This window comes from Aureococcus anophagefferens, assembly GCF_000186865.1.
Source record: "Aureococcus anophagefferens unplaced genomic scaffold AURANscaffold_57, whole genome shotgun sequence".
Lineage (NCBI taxonomy): Eukaryota > Pelagophyceae > Pelagomonadales > Pelagomonadaceae > Aureococcus > Aureococcus anophagefferens.
The window spans coordinates 21,875-32,880 of record NW_008705610.1 but is presented as its reverse complement, the minus strand read 5'-3'; the positions used below and the strand labels follow the sequence as shown (position 1 = coordinate 32,880).

General features: G+C 61.6%; 1 protein-coding gene across 1 annotated transcript in view; it reads left to right on the top strand.

The window, feature by feature from the left end:
• The window catches only part of AURANDRAFT_67937 (hypothetical protein), a gene marked incomplete at both ends in the record, with an annotated part of 14,199 nt that extends 4,122 nt beyond the window's left edge, over positions 1-10,077 (top strand). Inside the window, one exon of the mRNA XM_009043547.1 lies at positions 6,457-10,077. Within this exon, the coding sequence (XP_009041795.1) occupies positions 6,457-10,077 (3,621 nt within the window). The remainder of the gene's footprint in view (positions 1-6,456) is intronic.
• Positions 10,078-11,006: the final 929 nt, after the last annotated feature.

Genomic DNA, 11,006 nt, shown 5'->3' with positions numbered 1-11,006 from the left:
AAGGGGAAGCTTACTTCTCTACTCTAGCATACACCACCATAACCGGCAACGTAACCACGGTCGCGTCGCTCGAGCTCGTTTCCGTCCACTTGGCCTCTTGTATCTCCCACTAGCCTAGGGGGGCAGCCTAGTGGAGCTGCCCTGCCGTGTGAGGGTGAACTATCGAGGTTACGCAGTGGCGGTACACCGGCGTCTGTGTTATCCTCACGCCACCTCAGCTGCCGTAGTATACGGGGGCCGGGGCTACTGGACGAACGGGCAGAGGATCTGCCTCACTAGGTCCAGGAAGACTCTCCGTCTATTACAGTGCGGGAGGCAACTATAACAGGGTTAGAAAGTATTAAGAAGGGGGAAGGATATTGAGTGGCTCTGTACCAGCGAGCCACTAGGGAGATACAAAACTCTCTATCTCTCTAGTAGGGTAGTAGTAGGGTAGTAGTAGAGTAGCGTACTGTACTGTAGTATAGTCATTGAGATATAGAGACGGGGAGAGAGAGAGGCAACAAGGTCAGTCTATATTCTTTGCAGCTAGGTAGGATACGCGGGTGCCTAGGTAGGATCTGTATCCTGGGTGATGACGTTGGGGGATGTGGGTCATCCGACTTCGACTGACTGTTTCCCGCGGTTTCCACGACTGCGAGGCGGGCAGCGGCTGGCCAGCCGGAGGAGAAGATGCTCCTGAAGAGGAGATCCGCACTGCCTCTTCGACGATTGCGTGCGTTGGAGAGACGGAACGAGGAGTTGTGTCAAAAGGTGCGACAGCACAACAAACGCATGATAATGGAATATCTGCCGGGTTTGGGGCGGCGTGGATTATCTTTCAGGCATGCTTCAACCTCCATTTGAAGAATCCGATTAAGTTAACCACACCACTCGGAGCGCTCGTGGTACGAAAGTCGTGAGAACAGCCAACTCGAACTTTTGGGGTTCAATGCCCACTAGTTTGCGGTTACGACTCGTGGGCATTCGCACGCAAAAGGGTGGCCGAGTTCTTCATAGAGCGCATAGTCCCGTGCGTACTGCTGACAAACCTGCTGCAGATTTCTGGGGTTACACAGCCTTGTTTTCATGTGCACATCTNTGTTGCGATGTGATGCAACCGAACCTGGCATGTACAAACTTGGGGATCCTCCAGTACACCGCTCCCAGCCAGCATTGATCAACTTTCCAAGCTCGGCACGATGCGTGAAACTCGATAAAATGAGGAGATGTCAGAAATCTCAATGATGTGATCAAAGCGAGCGTTGGGGCTACCGATGCACATATCGGCAGCGTGAGCAACGTGCTTTTGGTAAGCTTCGTGCCGTGGCACGTAACGTGTCAGAAAGTCATAAAAAGATGAATTGGCTAAGATGTGTCCACGTTTAATTTGATCCGCATATTCACTGACGGCTCTATCCCATGGATCTCGTATGATGGCAATGTTTGTTGTATTTGGAGAATACTCGAAGGAGACTCCTCTCGATTTGAGAGCGTTTCCATTGTCCCTAAAGACGAAGTCCCAAGACGCATGACAGTCAGTGACCTTTCCGTCTTTTTCGTCATTTAGGTGCACGGCGCGTTGCACGATATGTTGATTCATCGTCGAACCCGCTTTCGGGAATGAGCAAAGAGATAGGTTGAGGAACTGCATCGTGTAGAATCCGAATAAGCTCATCGCGTATGAATGCGGAAGGCGGGCCAGCAAGTGCTCGAGAACCTGGAACCACCACCACAGCGAAAGCTCGGCGAGAGCAGAGGTCTACCCCTCTCTGCTGAGGAGGGTGCTAGCAGTTGGGGATATCCTACGGGGGTGTTCCCATCCATTCACCATCTTTGCTTCTAATACGTATTAGGTCACCTACTTTGGGTTTCCTGAACTTTTGAGGACTGGCATTGAGGCCAGGAGCTGTAAGGGGGACTTCCTGGGTAGGAGGAGGAGGAGATGGTGCCACTGTTGATGAACCTGGCCATAAGTCTATAGGGGAGCTATACCGACGTACCAGGAAAATAACAAGGGAAAAAGGAAAGTAAGAAGATACCAGGATACCATATCCATAAGAAATAGCTAGGAGGGCAGCAGTGTGAAAAACAAAAAATTGAAACGAATTTTCCCACGTCCATTGGACGTCCGTTGGACGTCCGTTGGACGTCCGTTGTGACCCCCGCGCGCGGTGGACGGAGGGCCTCTATGAGGACCTGCTGTAAAGGGAATGAAGCCTTCACTAGTACGATTTCACCCACGTACCACACCCATGGTCCGCCGATAGAAACCTTGAAGGGACAATTCCCGCTACACTGCCGCCGGGCGACCGCAGATTAATAATTAATAATTCCTATGGCGCGCGCCAGCCCTATGGTTGTTTTCACACTGGAGAGCAGCGAGCCACTAAACCATAGCAATTCCTCCACACTGGGAGGGGCTCCAGGGCAGGCCGGCTAGTGCCAGTGGACGGCAAGCCCCCAAAATGTGCGAGTTCCACCGCGGGTGGTGTGGTGCACAACCTCACAGGAGTGACCCAGGGGTATCAAATGGATAAACCGGGGATCTGGGCGAATCATAGGACGATGAGCTCGTTACCCCCCACCCCCCCCTTGAGGCAATCACTCGGTGGCGCGTTTTTTGTATAAACTCGGGGCATCAGTTCTATTTCAGCATCATCTGTCGAAGATGTGAGAAGTACTGGTAACACCAGATTTCGAGTTTGCTCTTTTGACCCCCTCCTTTCCCACGACGTCCTCCTTGACCTAGTGCTGAAACCACACGTCGAGGGGAACATATCGCTGACTTCGCCAGCCTTTTTCTTTCCTGCGAAGTGCTGCGGGGTTTTGGCTGACATCGCCTCTACAATTTGGATGGAGAGGTATGCCTGGAAGCGCGCCCGAGATGCAAGCTCGGACGCGAGGCTGCCGAGCGGCGCACTCCCTGACGACGGTGGCGTCCTGGTTGATAGAATCTATGGCACTCGCGTTGAGGTGGGCTAGGGCGACTACGAGAGACAGTGCCGCTGCTCGGGCACCGCACGTCATCCTGAGGTGACGGGCGCAATAATGGAACTCGTCGGTGGCCGCGACATCAAAATTACGCGCGTTTACGCGCGGCATGTTGTCGAGGCTGACCGTGCCCGGGTTCCACTGGTCAAGGAGAGCACCGTACTCTTGATGTCGGATGTTGGCGTGAAATCGGAAGTTACCGCCCTTGACGGCAGACGGCGACGCGCACCAAAAAGTCTCCCGGGCGACTACGTTCCCGCGGGGTCGCTTCGGGTGGTCGGCGCAATAGGAAAGGAGGTGGTCTGTGCGGTAGAGTCCATCCGATGCCACCCATCTGGCCCATGGGTTACGACTCTTTAGGTCCTTTTTGCACGTCTCTAAAATTGAAGTGTCGGCAAGAGGTCGTAGGGCCTCGGCGTTCAGGATCGCAAAGGACGAATAGACGCTCGCTCGCGGACCGAGAGCGCCGCCACCGCCAGTCACGATTGGAACTGAAACGTTTGTATCGAAGGGGAGCGTCCTAGCTATCGCATCCAGGAATCGCGGCAACGCCAGAACGTTCCACCAGACGTCGTGCGCGGTGAAGATGTAGTACCTGATGCCGAGCAGGTCGAATTTCGCGAGAGCGCGGCCGTAGGCACATTCGTGACGTCTCCGCATGGCTGATACCTGGTCCACAGCGCCTGGGAATCCGCAGGATTCGACACCCAATTCAGGAAAGTCACCATCTGCATAGATTGCCTTGTGCTTAAAATGTGCGAGGAAGGCGCGATTGATCGCGTCGATTCGATCCGTTCGCACGTCGGCGTTGCTTAGAACGACCTAAGCGATTCAATGGTGTAACTTTCGGTGGGGGGTCACCTAGGCGCCAAATAGACAATAGCGGCAAGGCAGTCGCCCCGCAGATCGCAAGGTCGAGGCGTCGGATTTTCTTTTAACGCGTCAAGCGTGGATTCATTGAAATCTAATCGGAAGAGTCGATGGTCAGAATCGCTAATCTCCTGGCGACGGCCACGTTCGGGCAACCCGTTTGCGGTCGCCAGGGAGAGTGGCGGCAGGTGTCCGTCGTCGAGGATCGTTGTCCATGCCCGCTTGCGACAGAGCGGTGGGAAGATCCGATAGACAGAGCGCGTACTCCGAGAGAGAGAGGCGCCAACGGTGATCTGGCTGAGGCCGGATGGAAAACATGCTTGTGACGCGAGTTTTTTCTCGACGACGCGTTTCTCTGATCCTTCCCACTCGAAGAAGCGCTGCCAGCAGACGACGCGAATACCGCGCCAATCACCGGGCAAATCTTCTGGAGTCGTGCTCGCAGCTTGAAACACTACGATGTCTGGCTCAGGGACCTCGCAAGGGAAAATTTACGTACGCCGAAGCGCGCGTCTGGCCATCGCGTCTCGCGGAAGAGCGTCGGTCGCCGCAAGTCGTGTCGTCACCACCAGTGATACGCTGTCCCACGCGGGTTGGAGATTGAAAAGCTCGAGTTGATCGACGACAGGCCAAAATTCGGGAGGCTGGAGCTGCCGCGAAAAGCACGCATGCTGGTCGGCCTCGACGACGTGGAAGCGCTCGTATTCGGCCAGCAACGCTACTAGGGCGAGTTTCACGGATGACGGCACGGTCCTATACACGTATACAATCCACTCGAAGCTCGCATGCGTCTGCGCAAGAACGCTTGGAAAAGTGTATGAACGGAATATTTCGAACTCGCTTAAAGGACAGGCGACGCTCTCGCGCCGCCCGAGCCTCGATATCAACACGTGTTCCACCTCCTGCCAGGTCTTCGGTACACGACGATGTGACAGCACCGACGCGCATGCTGGTGCTTGTCCCTGTCCCAGCGCAGCTAGAAGGACCACAATCGAGAGAAGCATATGCAAGCCGGTAGATTGCTTCATATACGAATTACACCGCGCGAAGGCCGCTGCGAGCAGTGCTGAACGTCCCGGCATGGGCCCTCTTTCGCAGCCCGCTGGGCCTCGAGCGCCCCGGGCGGGCCGAGCTAGCACAAATTTCTATTCGCTACAAGTTTCGCTACACAGTGTACCACTCCAGGGACTCTCCCTGGAGTAACCCGGAGTACAGTATAAGGAAAGGAAGGAGAGAACCTCCCTATCTCCCTATGTTGTACTGCCGTAAATGCAATTTCCCTACTTTCGGTCCGGCGCTATCGAAATTTGAGACTTAACGAGGTTCAATATGAGTACCGCCCTCCCTTGAATGAAGTTTGCACCCGCAACCTCATCCAGCCAGACCTCAGAAATGCAAACCTTGCTCACCCGAGCTCGGCTGCGCCCTCGCCGCTGCTCCCCTGCTAAGCGACGTCCCCGTGTCCGGCTGGTCACTCGGCCCCCAGCGTGCTGCCCGGCGCGCTGGGTCCGGCGAGTGTCCTTGGCCGGCGGGCTGTCCTTACAGCCCGGCCTACTTCCTTGGTCGGCCACCACCACCCGGCAATGGCCTTCCTGTTGCCTTCGTTCCGTTCCTCACGAAAGCCACTTTTTTCCCGGGGGTTTGCGCGGCAGACACGGCATCCAGCGCGCGCTGACGCTGCCGTTGAGGGAGGTCGTTGGCCAAATTGGCCGGATTGGCCGCGTTGGCTGAATCCCATTGGCCACGTCCAACCGCGATTGGCCGTGCGTCCGATGGGCTTCGTCCGATCGTCCGATCTGGCCGATCGTCCGATCGTCCGATCTGGCCGACATGAGTCGCGAGCTCTGCGTCAGTCACACTGCAATGCGAGGACTGCCAGCAGGAGAGGCCGCCTCGAGCGCCGGGGTACGGGGGGTAAAATTTAAAAAAAAAATGGGGTTTCGGGGAGGTGCCGGGCGAGTCACTTCGGGTCCCCGGCGAAGCCCTTGTAGCCTACTTTGGGGGGTCGATCGGTCGGTCGGTCGGTCGGTCGGTCGTCGTCGTCGTCGTCGTCGTCGTCGTCGTCGTCGCCGCCGCCGCCGCCGCCGCCGCCGCCGCCGTCGTCGTCGTCACGCGCGTGGGGGAGATTCGAACCCGAGTCAGCCGTAGGGCGACCGCACAGAGGTGATGTGTTGCCCCAACTCCTGTCACGGCGTATAAACCCGGAGCTGCAAAAATCGGGTGGGGACGCGCGCCGCATTCGCAGTGATCGATGTCTGCAGAACGGCGGCAGTCCGCGGATCGGAAGTTCTGGTTCATCGGCGTCGAGGTCTTGGGCGGGCGGGAGGGCGGCGTTGGCCACTTCCACGGAATCGACGCGCCCCGGATGGTCGCCGCTCGCGAGCGGGCTGCCCAGACGCTGCCCAACGTCGCGAGATCGTGGCCAATGGATGTCTTTTACGTCCAATGGCCGGGGGTCGCGTCCAATGGCCGCTAGGTTCGTCCAATGGCCTCGTCCCTGTCCGATCGCGGTTGGCTCTTCGTCCGATCGTCCGATCGCGGTTGGCTGCCGTCCGACGGCGTACGTCCAACGTGGCCAATCCGGCCAATTTGGCCAACGACCTCCCTCAAAAGCAGTCCTTCTCCAGCGACGTCGAGTCGGCGGAGGCGGCCATCGCGGGGAAGGACTGGGAGCGGTCATTGCGCTGGAAGGTCGTCAAGGCGCGCCCGAGGGCCGACGACGGTGGCGTGACGTACTACACGCTCAGCTACTACTGCTACAAGTCGAGGCGGGACCGCATGGCGAAGAAGTCGCCCACGCAGAAGTTCATCACGACGTCCATGGTCCCCGGCTGCCCCGCGCGCTGGCGCACCCACAACGAGGCCAACCTCGCGATGGCCAAGTACGTCGCCGTCGTTGAGAGTCCCGGGAAGGCCGGGCGCAAGCGGAGCGCCGGCGGCGACGAGGGGGACGTCGAGGTCTGCGGCGACGGCGACGACGACGTCCCGGACGCGCCCGCGCTCGCGGCGCCCGCGCCCGACGGCGACGACGGCGGCGTCGAGGACGGCGACGACGACGTCCCGGACGTGCCCGCGCTCGCGGCGCCCGCGCCCGAGGGCGACGACGGCGGCGACGACGACGACGAGGAGGAGGAGCTCGCGGAGGACGACTTCACGGGCTGCGGCGGCGACCTCGTGGACTGGACCCCGAAGGTCACGCTGCGCAGGCCGCGCGGCGCGGGCGCCGCGGCCGAGGCCCGGCGCAGGAAGCGCTCGAGCTTGGGCCACCGCACCATGGACGCGCTCGCGGCGCTCAGGCGCGGCGCCATGCGGCTCATCGGCGCGGTCGGCGGCGCCTCGCGCCGCCGTCGCCACCAGTCCGGGCACCGGGGCGACGACGGCCGGGAAGACAACCGGAGAAGAGACGAGGAGAACCGACGGGCGCGCGTCGAGGAGGTCATAGAGCGCAACGCGAGGCGGTACCAGCCCATGATCGACCGCCTCCGCGGCCACCTGACCGCCGAGACCACCTACCACCTCTCCCTCGCCTACGACCCGGAGGACCCGGACTCGCGCCTCAAGATGTCCGACTCGGAGCTCCGCCGGACGCGGACCAAGGCGGAGCGCGTCGAGCGCTACCTCCGCTACTTGAGGGACTTCAACACCGGCGAGCCAGGTTCCTTCACGGCCCTGGAGTGCGCGCAGAAGGCGGCCGACGAGGCCTACGGCAAGGTCAGCTCGCGGACGGTCATGGGCTACTTCCGGAACCAGTACCTGCCCTCCGAGGGCTACTTCCTCGCCGACGAGCGCGGCAGCTACCCCCGCGACTCGTGGACGAGCTGCTTCCTGAGCCAGGACGACCTCGTGCTGCGGCTGAACCTCCTCGTCCGCGCGAACCTGCGCACGATGTCCTTGGAGAAGCTCGCGGAGCTCATGTCGGAGGTCATGATGATGAAGATCACGGACAACTACGACGGCGGCGCCCCCACGGGGAGCAAGACGATCCGCTCGACGCGCGCCACGACCGTCGAGCCGGACTGGTACGTCGACGGCGACGTCGACGGCGACGTGCGGGGCTTCTTCTGGAAGCGGTACGGCCTGTCGTGGCCCATCAAGAAGGGCCACGGCGTCTACACCATCGCCCACTCGGACAAGATCCAGCTCGAGTACCGCGACCGCAAGAAGTCGTACATGACGGACGTCCACGAACGCGCGGCGGACGACCGGAACGAACGATTTTTGCCGCTCGACAAGGAGATGGAGAAGCTCCAGCACAAGTGGATCCAGCTGTCCTTGGAGGAGGCGGAGAAGCTCTTCGTCGCCCACGAGAAAACCAATCCCAACGCGCGCCAGGACCTGGAGCCGCACCGCGTCAAAGTCGAGATCGACGGCGCGTCCGTCGACGCCGTCGAGTTCAACGTGAACGCGAGCTCGGCCTTCGAGGCCTACGTCGAGTCCATGCCCATGGGCGGCTCCCTGAGCGCCAGGTGGCCCAGCGACGCGCCGCCGCTCGTGGCGATCGGCCAGGACGAGATGTGCCGGCACAGCCACGAGTACACGTCCAAGTGCTGGACGCACAAGGGCGCGGCGCCCATCGACAAGAAGTCGCGCGGGCTGGCGGTCCACGTCAGCGGCTTCGTCTCCCGCGCCCAGAAGATCGGCTTTGGCTTCCCGCTCGACGAGGCGACGCTCGCGGCCATCAACGCGCACCGCGCGGGCAAGCAGTACCCGGTCACGACGTCCGGCGTCGACGTCGGCCAGGCCTGGATCAAGGTGCAGGAGCAGCAGGGCGTGGCCCAGCCGACCAAGGACATGCCGCCGCTGAAGAAGAACGTGCCCGCGGGGTACTGGGACAACGCGGTCGACATCTGCGCCGTCGGCTTGTGGCACATGAACCCGGGCGCGAACAAGGAGGGCTGGTGGCTGGGCGTCCACATCATCGTGCACACCTACGACGTCATCCAGGCGTTCGAGTTCGTCTACGGGAAGCTCTCGGACGCCGCGACGCCGTGCCAGGCCCTCTTCTACTTCGACCACAGCGCGCAGCACGGCCACTCGAAGCCGGACGCGCTCTCGACGACGCAGATGAACCTCTCGTGGGGCGGCGACCAGCCCATCGTCCGCGACACGATCATCGAGCGCTCGGAGGGCTTCCTGGGACCCTTCGAGCCCGTGCTCAAGCCCGGCGACACCCAGCGCGGCTATTTTGATGATCCGTCGGCGCCGCCCGTGGACGATCCCGCGGCGCCGCCCGGGAACGGACGCCGAGCCACGGCCAAACCCAAACCGCCGAAGCATGGCGCGGAGTACTACCGCGCATCGGCGCTTTTCGATGCCAACGCGACGGCGGAGGCGAAGATCCGGGCGGCGACGACGGAGGCGGGCGTCGCGTGGGTCCAGATCGCCGCGGACGACGCGAAGGCCTACGTGCAGGCGCGGTCGATCAAGGAGCAGGGCAAGCGGGCGGCCACGGCGCCCAAGGACAAGAAGGTCGGGTCGCTCCGGGCGCGCGCGGCGACGTACCACTCCGAGAACGCGTCCATCACGATCGATCTCGGGTCGAAGCCGCCGGGCTACGACGAGTGGCGCGCGGCGCTCGAGGTCCACGCGGCGAGCGTCACGGGCTTCATCGGCCAGCCCAAGGGCGGGAAGCAGCTGCTCAGGGAGCGCGGCCTCTGGCACCGGGGCATGTCGTGGACGGGGAAGAAGGACACCTACGGCGTCCCCGAGACCGTCGACATCGACGGCGTCGCGCGGTCGACGTGCGCCAAGGACGTCCTCGCGGCGTGCTGGGACTACCAGAACGAGACCTCGGAGCTCGAGCAGATGGTCACGGACCTCGGGCACCGCGCCATGTTCACACCCAAGGGCCACTGCGAACTTGCCGGCGAGGGTATCGAATACGACTGGGGCGTCGCCTCGCGGTGGAAGCGCAAGAACGGCCGCGACGAAGACCAGCACCTCCAGGAGGACACGCTTCGCTCGTTGTCGCCGAAGGTGCTGCCCGTGTTGCGCGTGCGCATGTTCGAGCGGACGGCGTGGCGCTACAAGCAGGCGTACAGTCGAGTCACCCGCGGCGAGGCCACGGCGGGCGAGTTCGCGGAGGTCGAGCGGCTCCAGAAGGAGATCAGGCGCCACCGCGACGCCGAGGTCGAACTAGCCGCGCTCGAGGGCCGCCGCGAGAACCCGCTTGCCGCCCTCGATGCGCCCCCGGGGACGGCTCCGGTCCGCGCGGCGACGGCCGCGGGCCCCTGAGCGCGGGGCACCACCGCATCCACATAGCCGCATAAAACCACCAAAAAAAGGCTTCTGCCAGCGAGGAATACGTCGGAGGCTACTCCCCGAGAAGCGCAGCGACGACGCCGTCGCTCATGTTGCACTGCAACCCCTCACGTTGAGGTAGATTTATGCCCATTTCGTCTAGCCCGCCGGGCTAAAAACTAAAAAAAGCAACTCGACCGATTCCTCGAAAAAGCAACTCAAACAATCAGGCTGCGAGCAGCCCTTTTGCAGCGTCGATGGACGAAGTTCTCGTCTTCTCCAGCCCGTAGCTCGACGCAGGCGCAGAGTTGCGCAACGATCCCCGCGGCTGCGAGGACCGGAACCCTGTCGCGGACACATTCCCCGCGGGATGTCACTCCCGAGGATTGCGTCGCATCGCGCGCGGGGCGTCCCAAGGGGTCGGAAGAGGGTTTTCGGCGTCCCCCGCACCCTTTTCGACCGTGTTCGAGCGCACGGAGCATCGGGAATCGTTCGTCTATGTACCGCGGGCGTCCCATTTGATCCGCTCGGCCATCGACGTCGAAAACATCGACCGCCAACTCGCGCATAGAAACGTGGCGCGGCAGCCCGAGCGGCCCCCACGTCCAGAAACGCGGTCTGGGCCGACACCACCGCCCGAGCCCCGTCCCCAGTATGTGTCCGGTGGGATCGAGTACATCTCCAGCGGTGGAGGGCCACCCCGCGGTGCCGATCTCGGCCGTTTCGTCGTCCCCATGGAGGCCCGGAACGCCGACTTCACGGCGTCGGCCGCTGCAGTAGGAAATGTGCTGAATCCGCCTCAATGGCCCGAAGAACCCGTCCCACGCAATCACCTACTGCAGAGAGACACCTTCACCACTGCGGACTCGGCCACGCTCGGAGCGCGTCCATCGCGTGTAATGCTCAATAATCGCAACGATGCA